This window comes from Oncorhynchus mykiss, chromosome 5 (assembly GCF_057628025.1).
Source record: "Oncorhynchus mykiss isolate SJ-2025 chromosome 5, ASM5762802v1, whole genome shotgun sequence".
NCBI classification, from domain to species: domain Eukaryota; kingdom Metazoa; phylum Chordata; class Actinopteri; order Salmoniformes; family Salmonidae; genus Oncorhynchus; species Oncorhynchus mykiss.
In genome coordinates, this window is record NC_143026.1 from 23,134,085 (window position 1) to 23,158,389 (window position 24,305).

Below are 24,305 nucleotides of genomic sequence, written 5' to 3' on the forward strand. Positions count from 1 at the left end.
GAAGAGTGGCAAGAAGAAAGCCATTTCTTAAAGATATCCATAAAAAGTGTTGTTTGAAGTTTGCCACAAGCCACCTGGGAGACACACCAAACATGTGGAAGAAGGTGTTCTGGTCAGATGAAACCAAAATTGAACTTTTTGGCAACAATGCAAAACGTTATGTTTGTAGTAAAAGCAACACAGCTGAACACACCATCCCCACTGTCAAACATGATGGTGGCAGCATCATGGTTTGGGCCTGCTTTTCTTCAGCGGGGACAGGGAAGATGGTTAAAATTGATGGGAAGATGGATGGAGCCAAATACAGGACCATTCTGGAAGAAAACCTGATGGAGTCTGCAAAAGACCTGAGACTGGGACGGAGATTTGTCTTCCAACAAGACAATGATCCAACACTTAAAGCAAAATCTACAATGGAATGGTTCACAAATAAACATATCCAGGTGTTAGAATGGCCAAGTCAAAGTCCAGACCTGAATCCAATCGAGAATCTGTGGAAAGAACTGAAAACTGCTTTTCACAAATGCTCTCCATCCAACCTCACTGAGCTCGAGCTGTTTTGCAAGGAGGATTGGGAAAAAATTTCAGTCTCTCGATGTGCAAAACTGATAGAGACATACCCCAAGTGACTTACAGCTGTAATCGCAGCAAAGTATTAAAGTATTAATACTTACAAAGTATTAACTTAAGGGGGCTGAATAATTTTGCACGCCCAATTTTTCAGTTTTTGATTTGTTAAAAAAGTTTGAAATATCCAATAAATGTCGTTCCACTTCATGATTGTGTCCCACTTGTTGTTGATTCTTCACAAAAAAATACAGTTTTCTATCTTTATGTTTGAAGCCTGAAATGTGGCAAAAGGTCGCAAAGTTCAAGGGGGCTGAATACTTTCGCAAGGCACTGTGTGTGTGTATGTGTATATATATATATATATATATATATATATATATATATATATATATATATATATATATATATATATATATATATATATATTGTGCATCCCTAGTTAGTAGTGTACTGTATAGCACATAACTATTTCCTTTGGCTCTACATTACAGCTCACAACCCCTCATACAGTCTGATTCTACAGTAACTATTATCTGCAGTCAGACAGTCTGTCAATTCTGGTGTGAACCGTACAGTTGCAGTCCACCTTCCCACCTCATCACCACCCTCATCACTCTGACGACACCAGTCTACACTGAGTATACTGAACCCCCCCCAGGGCATGGACTCTACAAGGTGTTGAAAGAGTTCCACAGGGATGTTTTATGTTTTACTCCAATGCTTCCCAGTTAAGTTAGCTGGATGTCCTTTGGGTGTTGGACCATTCCTGATACAAACAGGAAACTTTTGAGCGTGAAAACCTCAGTGTTGCAGTTCTTGCCACAAACCAGTGCGCCTGGGTCACGTCCCAGCTCAAAGCTCATAACAAAAAGGGAGGCGACGTCGAGATAGCGAAGAACCGAAGTAACCTACAATGGTGTAAGTGAGTGGTTGCATGCATAGATGTGATAATGAGGGTTGCTGAAAGGTGCCCAAACAAAAATGCCAATACCAAAATCCAACATTGTCTGCATGGAGAGAGTCTCTTCAATGAATGGGGAAGATGTGTGTTTATCCCGGAACACACCCGGAACCAGGTGTGTCCCATTTGTCTGGCCCATTCACCCTCTGAATGTCACTCCTACACAATCCATTTCTCAATTATCTCAAGCCTTAACAATCCTTCTTTAACCTGTCTCCTCCTCTTCATCTACACTGACTGAAGTGGATTTAAGAAGTGACGTCAATAAAAGATAATTGCTTTCAACTGGATTCACCTGGTCAGTCTGTCATGGAAAGAGCAGGTGTTAATGTTTTTTACCCTCAGTGTATGTGTTAAATAATACCTAGCAAGGCCCCAGACCCACCACTCCACTATGCTAACTTAATTAACTGGTTAAGACCGGGAGGTACTGAAGAAGAATCACAGTAGTAAGAATGAAATGAAACCAGCTCTGAGCCACCGCTGAGCAATTAACTGTGTTTTCCCTTGTGGATCCCTGTCAGAGCCCCGCAGATCGACATCTAGGGACTGAATCTCCATCAAATGAGATCCGTTTAAAGGCACAACACTTGGCTGCCATACTGCAGGCTGCTGTTGTGGGCTTTTTAATGCTGAGGGCAGAAGAATCAGCTATAATAGTGTTTATCTTTGAGGGACCACTGGCTGGATGGTGAGGCCGATCTGTGGGAGAGTTCTGGAGGGGAGCTCACTCTGGCCAGGCCAGAGCCGCACCCCAAGGGCCCGCTCACTCCTGGTTCAGTTAACCCAGTCCAACCAGGGTTTTGTAATGCCAAGTATGTTTTTAATGGCAGTTTCCATTACAGAGGTGTATAACGGAAAAGATAATGATGTTGAGATGGAAACCACAGCCCAACACTCTGAAACCCATCATCTTGTGGTTTTCAATCTCTGGTTTGTGAACCTGCACTAGTCCCTCTAATTGTTGTCTGACACTATGTAGTTATGTCTAATGTCAGCGGGTCTCCAAGAAGAAGAATCATGGCTTTGACGTGACAGTCCAGGCTAATGTGTTGAGTAGCCTACAGTTAAGACTGGCAGATATGGTAAACGGTTTGAGTTACGCTGAGGATGTAGGGATGTCAGTTACTCCACCAGGAAGAGGAAGTGTTTCTGCTTTGTGTTTTGGGATCTTCATCAGCGGGTATCCTAGATGGTAACCAAAGCATGCTGGGACATAACATCATGCCATAAGGACACACAGACCCTGCCCTGGCGTTTCCTGTTATAGTAGGTTGGCAACCAATGAGCTGTTAGCCTGTCAGTAACTTAACATAGCAGGTGTAAATTATTATTATTTAAACCCTGAGCAGGATGCCCACATTCTGGTCCTGATCCCGGGAGGTTTTCTTCTGCACTGTTCAACCAATCCAGTACATGTGGTGGAGGAGTTAAGATAGAGTGTTGTCTTGTTAACGTCCAAAAGCAGAAGACAGAGGCTGTCTTCTATTACCCTGAAAACCAAATGTGCCCTGCCCAAGAAAGTTATGGGCCCACTTAGTTAATGCTAAACTGCTATGGTTCTTTACAGTTCACATCTGTCTTGTTTTTGGTTTAGTGATTTACTTAGTGTTTACTTGGAAAATTACCCACAAATACATCTAACCTAAATGCAATGTTAGCATATGGGCAATTTCACAGTATTGGATTTTTCATTTAAAAGGTATGCCAAACCAAAAACATTAATTTCAAAGTTTAACAAACCACACAACTCTATGCACAATGCACAAAAAACACATTTACTAGTAGAGCTGTTCAGATGCAAATTTTGGTAACAGAATTTCTGTCAAATCTTCCTCAGGTTTTTATTTGATCTTTTATGTGTCCACATTTTCCAAAAACTCTTAAATATCTGTTCTGAATTAAGATTCAAAGATGTCTGCAGAAAGAATGGTGTCAGCTATGACATGACACATTGACTCTGAACCTCATTCTCTTCATGGGGATGTGTCCTGAATAGCTAAAGCTATACTTATGCAATATCCTTCTTTGCATATTTGGGTATTATTCTACACACTGGCCTCATACGAGGGAGCGAAATGTGAAAATATATTTTAAGATATATTGGTTTTTGGTCATGTAATTACAAGGCAATGTTTCTTAAACTTACAGAAGGCAAGTCATTTCTCCAAAACTAAGTAGTGTTAGTATTAGTTGGCAGCAGAGTTGGGGTCAATTCTATTTCAATTCCAGTTGGTTTAGAAAATAGAAAATAATTTCTTCATAGAAAAGCATTACACGATCATTTGGGTTGAAATGTCATTGTATTTCCTGAATTGAAATGGGGTTGACCCCAACCCTGAAGGGGTCTTCAACGTCATTGTATTTCCTGAATTGAAATGGGGTTGACCCCAACCCTGAAGGGGTCTTCAATGTCATTGTATTTCCTGAATTGAAATGGGGTTGACCCCAACCCTGAAGGGGTCTTCAACGTCATTGTATTTCCTGAATTGAAATGGGGTTGACCCCAACCCTGAAGGGGTCTTCAACGTCATTGTATTTCCTGAATTGAAATGGGGTTGACCCCAACCCTGAAGGGGTCTTCAACGTCATTGTGTTTTGATGTATTTATAATACCTTTTATTAAGACTTTCTGGGCAACGTTTTCTAAGACCCCTTTTTCATCTGTTTGACCAGAAATCAAAGCCTTGGTTTATTCCAAAGTTTTTAGATGGAACATGGTTGAAAAATGTATATTTGCCTTAATTTAAAACAATGATACACTCTTAGCTTTTTATTTGGCACGCTCCTTTGAACTTTACATGTTGGTGCTTACGTGCCCTTTTACATGTGTGTGTAGCTGTGGAAATGTGTCCAAATTCATGCTTTCTGAATGGGGCTCCTGCTCCTCCCTGCCATCTCCTATCAGGAAGAATATATTCAAATGGCTTGTGATTGAGGGGCAAATTGCTGTCATAATAACATGTGATTCATAAAAAGCAAAGTAAGCGCTCTACTTCTCCTAACAGAACCAGTTATGAGAACAATGTGCTTGTTCATGTCCTGAGCTTTTCCCCCTAGTTTTATACAGGGGTCTCAAAGAGTGTAGGCACATTATCTAAGGCACTGTTGCTCACGGGTAAATTATCACTCCTCTCCCTCTGTCTCTCTCTCCCCCTGTCTGTCTCTCTGTCTCCCTCTCTGTCTCCCTCTCTGTCTCCCTCTCTGTCTCCCTCTCTGTCTCCCTCTCTGTCTCCCTCTCTGTCTCCCTCTCTGTCTCCCTCTCTGTCTCCCTCTCTGTCTCTCTGTCTCTGTCTCTCTCTTTCTGTCTCTCTCTCTCTGTCTCGCTCTGTCTCTCTCTCTGTCTCTCTGTCTCCATCACACTCAATATATTAAGCCTACACTTATTTATGATATATGGATTTTGAGGAAGTATGAGACATTTAGCAAATTCCCGACAGGAAGACTTCTACCCACCGCTTGTTGTTGAAGATGTGAAGAGGCTTCTAGCCCAGTCAGTCCCAGCCATAGATATGCCGCTGGCTATGCTATTAGCTTGCAGTACTATGTATGCCTTTAATCCAAGACCTTACCTGAGCGCTGCTTTCCTCCATAGTTATGTTTGGAAGCTGGGCCAGGACAGTTGTCTGATCTGTGTATGTGGACCCAGCCCAGGTACTACCAGGTCACCTTTGGCTCATCTGATACAGCACTGCTACTGCAGCCTGACTCTCATGGACATCTGCCCCCTGCTGGACTGTTGGTATAACCACATTCACTCATTTTCTTGGGAAAGATTTAAGAGTTGGTTTGGTAAACCATGCTTGTGTGATTAGTAACCTTGCCTGTCCTGAGGACTTGCATTAGCACCCAGGCCTAATGCCTAGGCTTTAGCTCACCTTGCTAACACTGTCATGCGAGATTCAAACCCAGTTGATCACATACAGTACATTAATGGACTGTATTCTGGATTGTGTACTTTCTCTGTGTAAAAGCTTAGCTCCACTTTCCTTTTAACTTTTACAGAATCAGTGCGCAGTTTTCAAACCTTATTGTTCCTATTTCCCCCTGACTCCTGTGTGTGACATAATGGGTGGATAATGGATATAATGTGTGTGTGCAGGGTTGGGGCTCTCATTGTTCAGCTCTTTGGTGGAAAATTTGCATATCTGCCCTTCCTACTGCTGCTTTTAAAACTCACACTCACACGCAGGCAGGGCGGTTGAAGTTAGACCCACTTCTCTCCAGCTAATTCTCTCTCACTCTAACACACATGCTCTTTCTCTCTCCCATCCTCACCTCCAGCACTTATTCCATCAGTTCCTTTCATTCTTTTATCCCATTTTCCTTTTTTCAAACCTATATTGCCTGACTACCCAGACTCCTTGCTGCGGCCAAATGCTACGCCACGCTCACAGACGTTAGTTTCTTCTCTGCAATGAGTCTGGATCGGAGTACCTCCTTGACCCTTCACTGAATGTGAACACTTTCGGGGCCGTCTGATTGGTCCAGAAAACGATAGGTTGGGCCAGAGCCAGTCACTGATGATTTTGTTTTGTACAACAGCCCTCGTCACCAGAAACCACTTCAGTAATGGCAGTCTCAGACTAAAGTATGTAGCGAACGACATTACAAGAATGTAGTGAGTCGTCAGGCAAATATCACTACTCTCCTATTATCTCCCAAGTAGCACAGTATAGGTTGGCTACTTTAATGCTACCAACCTATACATTGTCAAATAAAATTATGTTGAAGAACCACTTCCTTTTATTTAACCTTTATATAACTAGGCAAGTCAGTTAAGAACAAATTCTTATTTACAATGACGGCCTACACCGGCCAAACCCGGACGATGCTGGGCCAATTGTGCGCCACCCTATGGGACTCCCAATCACTGCCGGTTGCGATACAGCCTGGAATCGAATCAAGGTGTCTGTAGTGACACTTCTAGCACTGAGATGCAGTGCCTTAGACCGCTGCACCACTCGGGAGCCCATACTTTAATATTTTATTAAATTTATCAGGCAGCCCTAACAGTTTAAACGTGCCCTGTGCTGGGGATGCATCATCTTTAATGAACCTCCTCTCTATTGTCTTAGCTAAGGCACGTTAACTGTAATTAATTAATGGACTAGTAGAAAATCGTTTATCCCTGTTGCTCCTGTTTTAGTACCTTAATGTACCCAGCCAGTCAATTTGATTAACTTCAACATTACATCCATTCATTTCTAGTAAGTGATTTCTGTCTGTGGCTAAGTAATGTTTGTCTTTCTAGTGCTGGTATTAAAAATCCTTGTTAATGTTAATGGGCTCCATCTGGATTGAAGATATCACACACAAATACTGGAACTGAAGAGTGTGTGTGTGTGTGTGTGTGTGTGTGTGTGTGCGTGTGTTTCCCCCTCCCAGTCATGGCCAGTGCTGTGTGCTGCAGGTGACAGTGAAGAATGGATGTGTGTAGCAATCTCTGGGAGGCTGTGTGTGTTACCTACCACACACACTCCACACTCTTACCTCAGCCCTCACACACTCCCAGTACTTTTTTTTCCCATGGCGCAGCTGTGCGAACCAACAACTGGGTGGTGAGTTTAATTCCTATATATATGTATATATATACTGACCCCTCCCTGTCTCCCCTACAGAGAGCAGCCCATCTTCAGTACGAGGGCACATGTCTTCCAGATCGACCCCACCACCAAGAAGAACTGGGTTCCCACTAGTAAACACGCCGTCACAGTCTCCTACTTCTACGACAGCACGCGCAACGTCTACCGCATCATCAGTCTGGACGGCTCTAAGGTGTGTGTGTGTGTGTGTGTGTGTGTGTGTGTTTTGGTGTGCGTGTGTGCGCAGCAAAGTTGTGTAAAAGGAGAGGGAAGATATACAGTGTCTTCAGAAAGTCTTCACATCCCTTGACTTTTCCCACATTTTGTTGTATTACAGCCTAAATAAAAAATGATGCTAAAGTGGAATTATGTTTTTCAAAATGTTTACCAATTTAATGAAAAGCTGACATTTATTGAGTCAATAAGAATTCAAGCCTAAAGTTCAGGAGTAAAATTTGGCTTAACAAGTCAAATAGAATGGACTTTGAGTGCAATAATAGTGTTTTACATCATTTTTGAATGACTACCTCGTCCTTGTACCCCAAACATACAATTATCTGTAAGGTCCCTCAGTTGAGAAGTACATTTCAAACACAGACTCGACCACAAAGACCAGGGAGGTTTTCCAATGCATAGCAAAGAAGGGCACCTATTGGATAAAGAAGGGCAGACATTGAAATCCCTTTGAGCTTGGTGAAGTTATTAACTACACTTTGGATGGTGTATCAATACACCCAGTCACTACAAAGATACAGGCCTCCTTCCTTTTTTATTTCATTTATTTCCTTTATTTAACCAGGTGGCCAGTTGAGAACAAGTTCTCATTTACAACTGCGACCTGGCCAAGATAAAGCAAAGCAGTGCGACACAAACAACAACACAGAGTTACACATGGAATAAACAAAACATACTGTCAATAATACAATAGAAAAAGTCTATATACAGTGTGTGCAAATGAGGTAAGTTAAGGAAATAAATAGGCCATGGTGGCGAACTAATTACAATATAGCAATTAAACACTGGAACGGTAGATCGGCAGAAGATGAATGTGCAGGTAGAGATACTGGGGTGCAAAGGAGCAAAATAAATAAATACCAGTATGGGGATGAGGTAGGTAGATAGATGGCTGTTTACAGATAGGCTAAGAACAGGGGTAATGATCTGTAAACTGCTCTGACAGCTGGTGCTTAAAGATAGTGAGGGAGATGTGAGTCTCCAGCTTCAGAGATTTTTGCAATTTGTTCCAGTCATAGGCAGCAGAGAACTGGAAGGAAAGATGAGCAAAGGAGGAATTGGCTTTGGGGGTGACCAATGAGATATATCTGCTGGAGCGCGTGCTACGAGTGGATGCTGCTATGGTGACCAGTGAGCTGAGATAAGGTGGGGCTTTACCTAGCAGAGAGTTGCCAGAGAGGAAGGAAACCACTCAAGGATTTCACCAAAACATTCTAATAATTTAGCAGACGTTCTTATCCAGGACTTACAGGAGCAATTATGGTTAAGTGCCTTGCTCAAGGGCACATCAACAGATTTTTTTTCTCCTAGTTGGCTCAAGGATTTGTTCCAACAACCTTTCAGTTACTGGCCCAATGCTCTTAACCGCTAGGCTACCTGTTGCCCTAAATCTACACTGGAGTTGCTAAACCAAGAAGACCGGTAAATGTTCCTGAGAGGCTGAGTTACAGTTTTGAATTAAATCTACTTGAAAATCTGGCAAGACCTGAAAATGGTTGTCTAGCAATGATCACCAACCAATGTGACAGAGCTTGAAGAATTTAGAAAATAATAATGGGCAAATGTTGCAAAATCCAGGTGTGGGAAGCTCTTAGAGACTTACCCAGAAAGACTCACAGCAGTAATCGCTGCCAAAGATACTTCTACAAAGTATTGACTCAGGGGTGTGAATACTTATGCAAATTAGATGTCTGTATTTCATTTTCAAGAAATATTAGCACATTTTTCTGAAAACATGTTTTTACTTGGTTATTATAGGGTATTGTGTGTAGAATTTGAATTCAGGCTGTAACACACCAAAATGTGCAAGAAGTCAAGGGGTATGAATACTTTCTGAAGGCACTGTATACAGTGCCTGGTTCCCCCTCAGCAAGGGGAATAGGAGTGGCAACAGGAAGGCTCCCTCAGGCTCAGGGCACGCCATGCTATACATCCCTTAGAATCAATCATGGATTGATGTACACAGACTACATACAGCACGTGAAACACACATCTGTACTTGTGTACAGTATTCCCTCTCTTTCCCACAGGCAGACTTGACACATTTGACCGTCCCTACAGACACGGACAGACAGAACCAAAGATTGAAGGAAGTTGTAGTTTCACTCAACACACACACACTACATTTCCCACATGTGTGTGTGTTTCCATGGCCAATGGTAGTAGCAGAGCCCATGGTTGGTAGTGGCATGGGGGCGTTGTGGCCTGTTCTGTCGTAACAAAAATGATTTTAGTCTTCAGAGGGGTGCAGGGGAGGAGCTATTTTAGTACCGCAACGATATGTAAAGCTCTCCACACACACACACACACACTCTCTACACTGCTTTGCATGTGACCCTTGGTGCTGTAAAGCTAGCGAATAGGTGAACTCAACTGTGGTTACTGCTACTGTGCTGAGCTGGAAATAGCAGGGAGAGGGTGGGCTGTGGTGAGGTGCTGCCTGCCTGCCACTCTAGGATACACTCGTCATCAACATCCACACAGCCCGAAGTAACTAAACTCAGCAAAAATAAACCTTTTTCAGGACCCTGTCTTTCAAAGATAATTAGTTAAAATCCCAATAATTTCACAGATCTTCATTGTAAAGGGTTTAAACACTGTTTCCCATGCCTGTTCAATGAACCATGAACAATTAATGAACATGCACCTGTGGAACGGTCATTAAGAGACTAACAGCTTGCAAACAGGTAGGCAATTAAGGTCACAGTTATGAAAACGCAGGACACTAAAGAGGCCTTTCTACTGACTCTGATAAACACCAAAGAAAGATGCCCAGGGTCCCTGCTCATCTGCGTGAACGTGCCTTAGGCATGCTGCAAGGAGGCATGAGGACTGCAGATGTGGCCAGGGCAATAAATTGCAATGTCCATACTGTGAGATGCCTATGACAGCGCTACAGGGAGACGGTGGTGTTTAACAGCATCATCGGACTGAGCTTGTTGTCATTGCAGGCAATCTCAATGCTGTACGTTACAGGGAAGACGTCCTCCTCCCTCATGTGGTACCCTTCCTGCAGGCTCATCTTGACATGACCCTCCAGCATTACAATGCCACCACGCACAAAACGAGCAGTATGGCTGATTTCCTGCAAGACAGGAATGTCAGTGTTCTGCCATGGACAGCGAAGAGCCCGGATCTCAATCCCGTTGAGCACGTCTGGGAGCTGTTGGATTGGAGGGTGAGCGCTAGGGCCATTCCTCCCAGGAATGTCCGAGTACTTGTAGGTGCTTTGGTGGAAGAGTAGGGTAACATCTCACCGCAAGAACTGGCAAATCTGGTGCAGTCCATGAGGAGGAGATGCACTGCAGTACTTAATGCAGCTGGTGGCCACACCAGATACTGACTGTTACTTTTGATTTTGACCCCCCCTTTGTTTAGGGACACATTATTCCAGTTCTGTTAGTCACATGTCTGTGGAACTTGTTCAGTTTATGTCTCAGTTGTTGAATCTTGTTATGTTCATACAAATATTTACACATGTTAAGTTTGCTGAAAATAAACGTAGTTGACAGTGAGAAGACATTTTTTTATAGACACACAGAACTTTACATAGAACTAACAGGCCAACAGTGTGCCTCGCCCACCTTCCTCTCTCCCTCACCCACTGTGGTCGATGCCAGTAGAGTCAATCAGCCTCACTGGGGCCTCTCCTCTCATTGACGGCTTCCTGTTTAATAATCAATAGGGGTGTATCGTGCACACACACAAACACACACATGCATGCGCACACACACACACACACACTTTTCGTCTGACACAAACACAGATAGATAACACAGTTATTGTTGCTGAAGGAAACCGTTCAGAAAACAACAAGCCCACTCATCTTTTAGGCAAATGGGTCAGCATTGCTTTTGTGATTCATACAACTCCTCTCTCCTTCCCCAGGCAATCATCAACAGCACCATCACCCCCAACATGACCTTCACCAAGACCTCCCAGAAGTTTGGCCAGTGGGCTGACAGCCGAGCCAACACCGTCTATGGCCTGGGCTTCTCCTCAGAGAACCACCTGCTCAAGGTACACACACACATCGCCAAAGTTGAGCTCACAAACACACCACATACACACACACACACAAACTAGTTTAGTCAGTGTTGTCTGTGTCATTGTGGTTCTTTCTCAGTTTGCAGAGAAGTTTGCAGAGTTTAAAGAGGCGGCCCGATTAGCCAAGGAGAAATCCCAGGAGAAGATGGAACTCACCAGCACCCCCTCTCAGGTAGTCCCAACAACACACACCCCTACCTCAGATGGGATAGTTCACCAACACCTACTTACTCACCTTAATTAAAAATAAACCTGTTTCCTCACATTAAATGTAGCTTTTGGACCGGTATAGACTGCAAAGCACCTGGTGTTTTTGTACACAACCCACCACTAACATGAACATTCTGTTACCAGAAAACAATGGGAGTGAATGGACCCCAAGTGATTTAGGTATCACAGGAAGTGATTGGAAACACTACCTGCAAAGCACTACTCATGGATGAGATGTTAAACTAATTCCTAATGGGAGTGTCTGAAGCCAGTACTCTCATGGCAAGACTATAGTGTGTTAACTCCACTGTCCTGGCTAAACTCTCAACCTGGCTTAACCATCCCCAGGTTTCAATTGGCTCATTCAACCCATCTCTTCTCCCCTGCAACTCTTCCCCAGGTCACTGCACTAAAAAAGAATGTGCTCTCAGTACCTCACAAAGTACCTCCCAGAGTACCTCTCAGAGTACCTGTAAAAAAGAAGGTAAAATGGAATCCAAATCATTGTCATCTGACCCCAGTCTCCGATAACCCTCCTGCTTTGCCCTCTTACTCCAGTCCAGTGTTGAAATCCCCAACTACCCCAGGCTAACACTCCAGCCCTTCAGGTGGTCTCCCCACAATGTTGTCACTGCTGTAGAAAAATGGACCAAACAATGTCCATTATACAGTATAGTGTATATTTACCCTAGAATTGAGGTGTTGAATGGCACTGTTCCACTCTTTGGGGAGAACCCTGCCCTCCATGGATTAACCAATTTCTCCCTCTCTCCCCCATCCTAATATCAGATTAACACACAGATTAATGAATCCCTTCTCAGTCTCAGATGAACTCTGATCTCCCAGTGTCAGCTATGCTCCCATAAAGCGATGTTTCTTTTTTCAAGTGAGAAAACAACAAGCTCACTTGAAAACACATAGGCCTACTCACTTGAGAGAAACAAAAACTCACTTGAAACATCACTTTCTGTGGAGTGTAACTCATTGTGCAGGTATTCTCTCCACATTACATCAATATTTTATTTACTCAGCAGTTGAGAACATACAGTTCAACTGGTATTTCTGGTCCTTTAACCTTATTGTTTACATCATGCCAGGAGTCGGCCACCGGTGACCTGCAGTCACCTTTGACCCCGGAGAGCATCAACGGCACTGATGACGAGAGGGGCACCACCCCTGAAATGCCGCAGCACCCACCCGAGCCCCGTCCCGAGCCGTCTCAGAACCAGCTGCCCTTCTCCCACAGGTAAGAACAAGGCTCTGAAGCCAAGGGCTGGAGTAGGGTGTCAAGCACAAAGATAGTTCACCTCAGTGGGCAAGGCATGGTTGGTCAGTGGGCAAGGCATGGTTGGTCAGTGGGCGAAGGCATGGTCGGTCAGTGGGCGAAGGCATGGTCGGTCAGTGGGCGAAGGCATGGTCGGTCAGTGGGCGAAGGCATGGTCGGTCAGTGGGCGAAGGCATGGTCGGTCAGTGGGCGAAGGCATGGTCGGTCAGTGGGCGAAGGCATGGTCGGTCAGTGGGCGAAGGCATGGTCGGTCAGTGGGCGAAGGCATGGTCGGTCAGTGGGCGAAGGCATGGTCGGTCAGTGGGCGAAGGCATGGTCGGTCAGTGGGCGAAGGCATGGTCGGTCAGTGGGCGAAGGCATGGTCGGTCAGTGGGCGAAGGCTGAATAAATGAGCACATTCAGTTCTCTTTGGAAATGGTAAGATAATACCAATTGATACAAAACTATCTTCCAATTCCTTCCTTTAAAACTCTCATCTTCCCTTGTACAAGCTGAACATCCACAGTACTCCACTGTGTTCCCATGTTCAGTCTGGTATTGGTGGGGTTTAGCTGTTCACTGGGACCTCTTATTTAAAAGGAAAATGGCACAGCAGCAGCACCGCGTGTGCGTGGTCTGCTCGCACCTGGACGTGTCGAGTCATCCATCTTTTATTCATGTGGTCCCAGAACCCTGGACAGCAGTTAGGCATTATATCAAAACACTGTGTAGTGCTGATTTGAATTATTAATGACTAAATAAATGGAGAATGTATTTCACTCCCCCACCCCTTCGTATTCCCCATACACGGTTCCCACATGAGTTCCACTCTAGCCTCTGAGGTCAGTAATGCTGATGAACATGAAGTCGAACATGTATTTTTACATTGGTGCTGGAATGGTTCAGTCTTTAGTCAAATGACAGCATTGTTATTTTTTGCAATAAACTCAGGAAAACAATGATTGAGTTTATATCAGAGATGGAGTCTTGATCTTGCAGTCTTAAGACCAGTCGTGACCACAAAAAAGCAGTCTTGGTCAGTTGGTCTTGTCATGTCTCAAATACACTGGGTCTGGGTCTTGGCACCTATGTCTGGGTCATGGTCACTGAAACTCTGCTGAAGTGTCTGTCTGTCTCCAGTTCGTCCAGTATTAACAAGCACTGGGAGGCCGAGCTGGCAGCCCTGAAGGGCAACAATGCCAAGCTGACAGCAGCTCTGCTGGAGTCCACAGCCAACGTCAAACAGTGGAAACAACAACTGGCTGCTTACCAGGAGGAGGCTGAGAGACTACACAAACGGGTAAGACTGACTGACTTCATAAAGGGATACTAGAGAGACTACACAAACGGGTAAGACTGACTTTATAAAGGGATACTAGAGAGAGACTACACAAACGGGTAAGACTGACTGACTTTATAAAGGGATACTAGAGAGACTACACAAACAGGTAAGACTGACTTTATAAAGGGATACTAGAGAGAGACTACACAAACAGGTAATACTGACTTTATAAAGGGATACTAGAGAGAGACTACACAAACGGGTAAGACTAACTTTATAAAGGGATACTGGAGAGAGACTATACAAACGGGTAAGACTGACTGACTTTATAAAGGGATACTAGAGAGAGACTACACAAACGGGTAAGACTGACTGACTTTATAAAGGGATACTAGAGAGAGACTACACAAACGGGTAAGACTGACTGACTTTATAAAGGGATACTAGAGAGAGACTATACAAACGGTTAAGACTGACTGACTTTATAAAGGGATACTAGAGAGAGACTACACAAACGGGTAAGACTGACTGACTTTATAAAGGGGTACTAGAGAGAGACTATACAAACGGTTAAGACTGACTGACTTTATAAAGGGATACTAGAGAGAGACTACACAAACGGGTAAGACTGACTTTATAAAGGGATACTAGAGAGAGACTACACAAACGGGTAAGACTGACTGACTTTATAAAGGGATACTAGAGAGACTACACAAACGGGTAAGACTGACTGACTTTATAAAGGGATACTAGAGAGACTACACAAACGGGTAAGACTGACTGACTTCATAAAGGGATACTAGAGAGAGACTACACAAACGGGTAAGACTGACTGACTTTATAAAGGGATACTAGAGAGACTACACAAACGGGTAAGACTGACTTTATAAAGGGATACTAGAGAGAGACTACACAAACGGGTAAGACTGACTGACTTTATAAAGGGGTACTAGAGAGAGACTATACAAACGGTTAAGACTGACTGACTTTATAAAGGGATACTAGAGAGAGACTACACAAACGGGTAAGACTGACTGACTTTATAAAGGGATACTAGAGAGAGACTACACAAACGGGTAAGACTGACTTTATAAAGGGATACTAGAGAGAGACTACACAAACGGGTAAGACTGACTTTATAAAGGGATACTAGAGAGAGACTACACAAACGGGTAAGACTGACTGACTTTATAAAGGGATACTAGAGAGAGACTACACAAATGGGTAAGACTGACTGACTTTATAAAGGGATACTAGAGAGAGACTATACAAACGGGTAAGACTGACTTTATAAAGGGATACGAGAGAGAGACTACACAAACAGGTAAGACTGACTGACTTTATAAAGGGATACTAGAGAGAGGCTACACAAACAGATCAGAATTGTTACACAAAGAACATAAAAACGATATGATTACCAACACTGTGTATGTCCTCAGGTGACAGAGCTGGAGTGTGTTAGTGGTCAGACGCCAGTCATCAAATCCCAGAAGACTGAGCTCAACCAGACGATAGAAGAACTGGAGTCAGCATTAAAAGCCAAGGAGGAGGTGTGTGTGTGTGTGTGTGTGTGTGGGGGGGGGGGGGGGGGGGAATGTAATGTGAGCCCTGTGATTGTATATTTTCCCTCCCTGCAGGAACTAGAGAGGTTGAAAGAGGAAGTGGAGAGTGGTAATGACTTCCAGACTCAGAAGGAGTCGCTAACACATAAACTACAGGTGAGACTAATGAACAACACTACTGTATTGCACTGCACATGACACTGGGCCTCAGATATCTGTTTTCACTGCAGTGTGTACGTTTGTGTTTGTTGGTTTGTGTGTGTTTGTGTTTATAAGTGTGGGTGTGTGTTTTGTCTTTGTGTTTGTCTTTACAGTGCCTTGCAAAGGTATTCAGACCCTTTGGAGTTCTTCATTTTATTGTGTTACAAAGTGGGATTAAAATTATTTTAATTGTCTTTTTTTTGTCAGCAATCTACTCAAAATATTATAATGACAAAGTGGAAGAAAAACTATGTTTAAGATTTATACAAATTTGATTACTTAAGTATAGTCATTGCATAAGTATTAAACCATTTTGATCAGGGAAGTCTAATTTAGTAAAGGAGTAAAAAATCAAATAAGTTACATGGACTCACTCTGTGTGAAATAATAGGGCTTGACATGATTTTTGAATGACTACCTCTTCCTCTGTACCCCATACAACATATGTAAGGTCCCTCAGTCAAGTGTTGAATTGAGGGACCTTACAGTATTGAATTGAGGGACATGTGCTTGAAAGTCAAACCATCTCAATTGGGTTGAGGCCAGGTCATCTGATGCAGCACTCATCACTGTCCTTCTTGGTCACATAGCCCTTACACAGCCTGGAGGTGTGGTGGGTCACTGTCCTGTTGAAAAACAAATGATAGTCCCACTAAGTGCAAACCAGATGGGATGGTGTATCTCTGCAGAATGCTGTGGTAGCCATGCTGGTTAAGTGAGCCTTGAATTCTAAATAAATCACAGACAGTGGCACCAGCAAAAACACCCCCACACCATCGCACCACCTCCTCCATGCTTCACGGTGGGAACCTCACATGCAGAGATCTTTTGTTCACCTACTCTGCGTCTCACAAAGACACTGCGGTTGGAACCAAAAATCTCAAATTTGGACTCATCAGACCAAAGGACAGATCTAATGTCCATCGGTCGTGTTTCTTGGCCCAAGCAAGTCTCTTCTTATTGGTGTCCTTCAGTAGTGGTTTCTTTGCAGCAATTTGACCATGAAGGCCTGATTCCCGCAGTCTCCTCTGAACAGTTGATATTGAGATGTGTCTGTTACTTGAACTGTGTGACACATTTATTTGGGCTGCAATCTGAGGTGCAGTTAACTCTAATGAACTTATCCTCTGCAGCAGAGCTACCTCTGGGTCTTCCTTTCCTGTGGCGGTCCTCATGAGAGACAGTTTCATCATAGCGCTGGATGGTTTTTGCGACTGCACTTGAAGAAACATTCAAATTCAAATTCAAAATGTCCCGCTTTGACTGACCTTCATGTCTTAAAGTAGTGATGGACTGTCATTTCTCTTTGCTTATTTGAGCTGTTCTTGCCATAATATGGACCTCGTCTTTTACCAAATAGGGCTATCTTCTGTATACCACCCTTACCTAGTCATAACACAACTGATTGGCTCACATGCATTAAGAAAGACATTCCACTATTTAACTTATGACAAGGCACACCTGTTAAGTGAAATGCATTCCAGGTGACCTCATGAAGCTGGTTGAGAGAATGCCAAGAGTGTGCAAAGCTGTCATCAAGGCAGAGGGTGGCTGCTTTGAAGAATCTCAATTATATAATATATTTAGATTTATTTAACACTTTTTTTTGGTTACTACATGATTCCATATGTGTTATTTCATAGTTTTGATGTCTTCACTATTTTTATACAATGTAGAAAATAGTCAAAATAAAGAAAAATGAGTGAGTAGTACTTGAATGAGTAGGTGTGTTCAAACTTTTGACTGGTACTGGATATCTCTGAATAAAAATAAAGATTGTGCACTGGGCCTTTAATAGTCCTGTATTAGTGGACTGATATAGCCCTTTAGTGCAGGAAAAACATCTGCAGCCCCAAAAATACTTCTGGCAGCTTGATTTAAAAAATTTAAGAATAATAATGTTAGGACAGACACTTTAACCTTGTTTCTTAGGATTTCAATTTTGGTTGTACTTTTTGCCATTTATGAATGTTAGTCAATGTGTTTCTATGGGCTTTAGAAAATCTATATTTTACCAAGTAACTGATACTTAAAGGGGTCCTACAATTCGAAATCAAATAGCTAAATTATCCATAGTACGACCATTTGAAAACAATTCCATATGTCAGTTTAGGACCCCCCCCCCCCCCCCCCAACGTCTTAGAACGTCTTATCCAGAGCGACATAGTAGTGAGTGAATACATTTGTTATTTGTACTGGTCCCCATGGGAATCCAACCCACAACCGTGACTTTGCAAGCACCATGCTCTCTACCATCTGAGCCACACAGGACCTTTTTAATCACACTTTTTAAGTGAAGATTCCAAGGGGTATGAATATTTTTTCGAGCCACTGTATGAGTATGTTTGCTGTGTGCACACGTTAAAACATCCCCCCCTCCTCTACCCCACCCCCAGGAGACTGAGGAGAGGAACCAGACGTTGGAGGCCCAGCTGGGGCAGTTGGAGCTGCATCTGGAGGGCAGTCAGCTAGAGAGCGAGGCCTTCAGGAAGAGTCTGCGGTCCCTGCTGGAGCTGCTGGACGGGAAGATCTTTGAGCTGACAGAGCTCCGAGACAGCCTAGCCAGACTCATCGAGGACAGCAGCAGCTAGAAGAGACGAGAAGTGCTACGACAGAGCCCCCAAGTGGAGCACCATCGCCACCATAATAACATAGTGACTGGAAAATGAATTGTAGTCAGTGCACGAGGGCACTGTATGAAAATATTCACACACTGCTATTAGTACATACACAGTCATTATTCTTCACTAACATGCACATAATCAAGCATGTGTTGATTATGCCACATGCTTGAACATAATTGTAAATAGATAGACTTGCTCGCTTGGATTCTCTAGTTTTGGCTAATGTTCACTACATATTGCTGGTACACATGTATACTATATGAACATACTCACACACTTTATACACACACACACACTTCAGAGGTCCTGTCGAGGCTTTGCTTGGGCCCTGCCTTCCATCTCTTTGCTCTCCCTGTGGGATGTTCTTTACACATTACAGACTACAAGCTGCTCAAATATCTATTTTCTCTCTGCTTTTTTTTGCCAAGTCTGGCTAGCATTCCATAGGAGAGGATGTTGAATAGGGTGGGTTATTTTGCTTTGGGTTTTTCTTCCATTACAGACACTATTAACAGAAATAGGAAGCCCTCATTTTCTATATTTATTTGGTGCAAAGTTCAGATTAGTTGCTGGTGGATGTTTTTGTTTAATCTTTGCTGTTGTCCGTCATGGGTTCAGGTCTGTTTTCTAACTATTCTGCATATACCACTTTATTATTCAGTTATTACTACAGTACTATTATTGCTCTGGTTGCTATGGAGATATCATTGTCAGCCAAATGGACAGTCCGATTAGATGAGGTCATGGAGATGTAGACAGTTGTACTCACTGATCCTTACAGCGTTTCACTGGACTCTACGGCCGTTTGCTCTGAGGCCCCATCTAACACTGGGCTAGGACTAAGGGTCAGAGGTCAGACAGATGACCTCCCAGTGACCTTTGTTTTTAAATGCTCCTAATGTCCTCCTATCACAACATTTCCATGGAGATTAAAGAAGAATGTGGCATCTTGTCCAAGATTGAGGACCGATCTGGGACAACCTTCTATACTAAATGAGCAATATAAAGAGAGAGCGTCAAGAGTAAAAATACACATTTCAGTCTCGCTTTCAGGTATTTTCCTCCTCTTCTGGGAAATGTAAGGAGAGACGAGGTGGAAACAACGCCAACCCAAGGCCAGAAGCTGGGGTTTGGGTCAGCAGTTACTACAAGTCTTTCCTTTCTATAAACTTTTTTATTACAAATACTAATATAACACATTTATAGTGCACTTGTGAAAATGGAATTGAATGTTTGGGTGAATCCAAAACTATTTTTCTTTATTTTCATTCTCCTTGTTTCTGTTACAACTTGAAGTGCAGTGATTGATTGGTTCCTATGTTTTCCCTTAATTTATTATTCCAGATATATTATAACCACAGATTGAGAATTTTATGAAACAAATTTTTGTTTGAACTTAATGATTTTCATGTCTGGTATGTGGGTGTCAAGGTAGATTTATTATTTTCTTGGTGTAAAAAAAAAAGAAAAACGGGCAATATTTTTGAACTACTTAAAAAGGAAATGGATTTACAGAGACCCTTGTGCATAGCATGTGTGGTTTGCAGAGACATTATTTCCTTTTGCCAAATGTTTTCCTGTACAGAATATGAATTTTGCTGACATTGCCTTTGGTACAAAGATGCATCAATGGTAGCTAACTACGGATCTTTTGTCGGGTTTACTATTGCCAAAAATCTGTGATAATGTATAAAAAATAAAACTATATGTATACCTGAAGAACACTATTTAAGGGCTTGTTGGTTCTGGTATCTTTGAGAGATTTGAATGTGGTTTCTGGGCTGGTTGGCGTTTTCAATTATGATCTGTACTACAATTTGAAAGGGAATAATGTTTGAGTAATAATTTTAAATGATTATACCACATGCTTAAACAATTGTAATTGAGTTTATAGTAAAATGTAAAAAAAAAAAAATGAAGTGTTGTCATTTTTCACTATCTGAATGTTCCTCGTTTTCTCTAATCTGCACTCACTTCAGTTCCTGTCCTGATGCTTCTTGTATAACATCACATCCACTCGCTGCCTTAAAGGAGATTGTTTGGCTGTTTTTTTTTATGAAATACTATTTGTGGTTGACCTCATGTGGATGTGCATGATGTACTAGACCCAACAAAAGGCTGTCTGGTTTGGCCAAAGGCTGAGTTGAGTTCTAATGGCTCTGATGCCAAGTCAAAGAACAGGACAGGAAGACATTTCGGGACTTGGTTTTATTTTGAAGGGAAAAAATATAACTGGGATATATAAAGCAGTTAGGAATGCAATAACAGTAAGACGAGAGTAAAAGGCAAAAGAAAAGATTTAAGCACATATACATTTTGTATGGTATTGCTTTATAAATTCTTACTCCATTTCTTAAATCATGAAGTGTTTTACTCAATAAATACTTAGGATGTTTTTAAGCATGCCAATGTATTCTCAGGATGTACATTACATTATATATTACATTTCAGTTTAATATAATAATATTGCACTTATCTTGTGACGGACTCATCTTCAAATCGGACCAGGCCAGCCACATGCATAAGGTCATACAAGTCAAAGGTTATAGGTCAAACTGTAGTGTTAGCTAAAGACAGAAGAGATGGAAATGAATAATACAAAAGATTTTGCCAATCACGTATAAAATAAACAAAATACATAAAGATCCCAAATACAATGAAGAAAAGTGACAAAAATGAAAGTGATTTTCCAACAGACAGGTTTGTACTGTATATGGACAGGACTAGGAAGGGGGCATCTCAATATAACTAAAATGGCTGCCTCTACACTCCTAAACTTCTCTCCATCCGCACTAAAAAAATATCTGTACAGTGAAAAGCTAATTCCTCTGAGTCAATATACTGTGTTGCTGTCACCTACACACCGTTTATAGATTCAGTGCAGATAAAGGAGAAGAAGTCAGAGATATGCGGACGCTGCAGAAAGTCACATGATTGGGTTTTAACCACTTGCCATGAAGACACAGCATGAAGAATGAGCCCCATATGCTCAGCCTACTGACTCACTGTGGTTAGTTACCAGTACCATACCACTGGTGGATTCAGTGAGGTAAACACAGATAGAAATATAATGAATAGAGCTGACAAGGTCCCTGTTCTACATGACCGACAATCATATCAGTTCTGCACCATACATTTCTATCTGAGCGTTTTTCAAGACCGGAAAAATACAGTACTACCACCTTTGACCTGGCCAAATGTCAACTTGGACAGCAGTTGTACACACAGTCCTTCAGTTCCAAACAGTACATTTTCTCTTCAACATGTCCTTCATACTCAGTGCATGATTTATTACAGTAAACAGAGATTGTTCCTATAGAAATAGTTTCAGTTTTGACAGCTCTTAGATAAAACAGATCAAATAATCAGGCGTAGATAACGTGAAGCGACTCCACGGTAATAGTGGACTCATGAAAAATAATAACAGTGAAAATAAAGCAGTGAAAAAAGAAAAAGAAACACTCCTTAAAAAGAAGGTAAAAGCCCACTTTAAAAACCATCAACAGAAACACGTGTCATGATGGAATTGTAGAGCTGGACAGATCAGCTGACTTTAAAGGGCACTGGTTTTACAGAGAAAAATATCATGACTTCTTGACACCAGGGGTTGCCACGCTCACCCGCAGAGGACTGGACGGTGTGAGTGCAGGCATTTTGTTCCAGCCAAACAATAACACATTTTATTCTATGGGGGGTTGAATTAACATTAAAGAAAACACTCAATCCTGTCAAACGGAAAACCAACTCACCCCAGCAACCTAACCTCTCCAACCTCATAGTTAATTCTATATAAAGGGATCCCAGAACCCTAGCTCTCCAGTCGGTGCACTGACAAGGAGCCTTATTCCCCTGCTTGATCCAGGACAAAGAAGGAATCGAGTGAAGGAATTACTTTTACATAGTGACTTTCATTACTAGCTTCTCAAAGTGCTTGACTATATAGAGCGTGAGGAGTCAGCACAACACAGAAAACCAGGAGCAAAGGCTAGTGGTCCATTACAAAGACCAGAAGAAATAGTAAGAAATAGTTAACATCTCTACTCAGGAAACATCTCAACTCAGTTTTCAGTCTGTCAATGTGGAGCCAGAAATAGTAGATGGTAGTGGCTGAGGTCAAAGGTCAGAGTCCCAGTCGGTGCCGTTGTGTGTGTGTGTGTGTATCTAGTTCTCCCAGTCGGTGCAGGGCAGGCCTTCGTCCTCAGACTCAGACTCAGGCGAAGCCTCCTTGATGCGTCTCAGGGCTTCATGGATGGAGCGGGTCAGAGCGTCGGTAGAGTGGGGGAACAAGCCCTTGGTGTGTCGCTGCTGTTCTGGCCGCGTCCGCACCTTCTTCAACCGGACACCCTGCCGGATCTGGGCCAGAATGTTGTTGCTCTCGTCATCGTCTGGGTCGGGGGCTAGGACTCTCAGCTCAGCCTTACGCAGGTGGAAGCTGCCTCTCTTCAGGGAGTTCAGGACCTCGTCCATGGGAGAACTCGCTGGAGAGATGGGAGAATGGAACAATGTTAAAAATCTAGTCAAGTTATGATTTTGATATATTCGTTTAAAATCCAGGTAACAGTATGTTGTCATGTCTGACCTCTCCTCCATTGTGAAGAGTCCAGCATGGCTGTCTTCTTCAGTTTCTTTCTGGCTGTCTGCAGCTGACTGCTGTCAAAGAAACGTGGGGAGAAGGGAGCCAGGGGGAGAGGCTCTGAATCTGACCCAGCCTTGGACTGCCGGACTGGGCTAGTGGGATGAGCCCACTCAACTCCCTCACTGGAGAGGTCATCTAAGGAGGGGGGGGGTGGGGGAGGAGGAGGGGGAGGAGGTGGAGGGGCAGAGGAGGGAATCGCTGAGAGGGGAAGAGAGGGGGCAGAGAGAGGCCCAGTGGTGCCCCCTAGCGGGGGTAGAGAGACACTCTGATGACCACAGGCATCAGAGGGAGGAGCAAAGAGCTCAGGGAGGTCAACAGTGTCTGTTTGGACACTGGCAGCCAGGGTCTCAGGCCTCCCCGCGGGGGAGAGGGGAGTGGAGGTTTTCCTCCGGGAGTGGCTGTGGGACATACGCAGTCTGCTGGACTTCAGAGTCACCTGACCAGGGAAACGCTGCAACAGACAAAGAACCAACAGTTACATCTAAACACAGCGTCAACCTAAGATGTACTCAACATGAGATGTTTAGACTGTGTTATTCAGAGGTAACTGTGTCCTCTCACCTGTTTGAAGCTGCGTAGTCTGTCCAGAGTTCTCGACCTATCCAGACTCATTCTGGCGTTACTCCTCTCCTCCTCTTCCTCCTGCTCCTCCCCTCGCTATGGAGAAACAGACAGGATGAGGAACTATTCACCATCATTCCCATAACACTGAATCAACTAGAGGCATGGCCGATTAATTAGGGCCGATTTCAAGTTTTCATAACAATCGGTAATCTGCCTTTTTGGACACTGATTATGGACGACTACATTGCATTCCACGAGGAGACTGTGTGGCAGGCTGACCACCTGTTACGGCAGGCTGACCACCTGTTACGGCAGGCTGACCACCTGTTACGGCAGGCTGACCACCTGTTACGGCAGGCTGACCACCTGTTAAGGCAGGCTGACCACCTGTTACGGCAGGCTGACCACCTGTTACGGCAGGCTGACCACCTGTTACGGCAGGCTGACCACCTGTTACGGCAGGCTGACCACCTGTTACGGCAGGCTGACCACCTGTTACGGCAGGCTGACCACCTGTTACGGCAGGCTGACCACCTGTTACGGCAGGCTGACCACCTGTTACGCG

The 24,305-nt window shown here is 43.3% G+C and overlaps 2 protein-coding genes across 3 annotated transcripts in view; one reads left to right on the plus strand and one right to left on the minus strand.

Moving 5' to 3' along the window:
• The window catches only part of LOC110523445 (homer protein homolog 1), a 30,877-nt gene extending 10,610 nt beyond the window's left edge, over positions 1-20,267 (plus strand). Inside the window, exons 2-10 of one of the 2 annotated variants that reach the window (XM_090234204.1) lie at positions 7,153-7,309; positions 11,239-11,370; positions 11,477-11,569; positions 12,008-12,079; positions 12,705-12,853; positions 14,012-14,171; positions 15,593-15,703; positions 15,791-15,871; positions 18,313-20,267. In XM_090234204.1, the coding sequence (XP_090090330.1) occupies positions 7,153-7,309; positions 11,239-11,370; positions 11,477-11,569; positions 12,008-12,079; positions 12,705-12,853; positions 14,012-14,171; positions 15,593-15,703; positions 15,791-15,871; positions 18,313-18,507 (1,150 nt within the window). In that variant the 3' untranslated portion in view covers positions 18,508-20,267. The remainder of the gene's footprint in view (positions 1-7,152; positions 7,310-11,238; positions 11,371-11,476; positions 11,570-12,007; positions 12,080-12,704; positions 12,854-14,011; positions 14,172-15,592; positions 15,704-15,790; positions 15,872-18,312) is intronic. The other variant, XM_036977064.2, reaches the window with a different exon arrangement.
• A 466-nt stretch (positions 20,268-20,733) lies between these two features.
• The window catches only part of jmy (junction mediating and regulatory protein, p53 cofactor), a 61,847-nt gene continuing 58,275 nt past the window's right edge, over positions 20,734-24,305 (minus strand). The window contains exons 8-10 of the mRNA XM_090234202.1: positions 23,738-23,833; positions 23,120-23,627; positions 20,734-23,018 (exon numbers count right to left, since the gene is read on the minus strand). Of these exons, the coding sequence (XP_090090328.1) occupies positions 22,702-23,018; positions 23,120-23,627; positions 23,738-23,833 (921 nt within the window). The 3' untranslated portion in view covers positions 20,734-22,701. The remainder of the gene's footprint in view (positions 23,019-23,119; positions 23,628-23,737; positions 23,834-24,305) is intronic.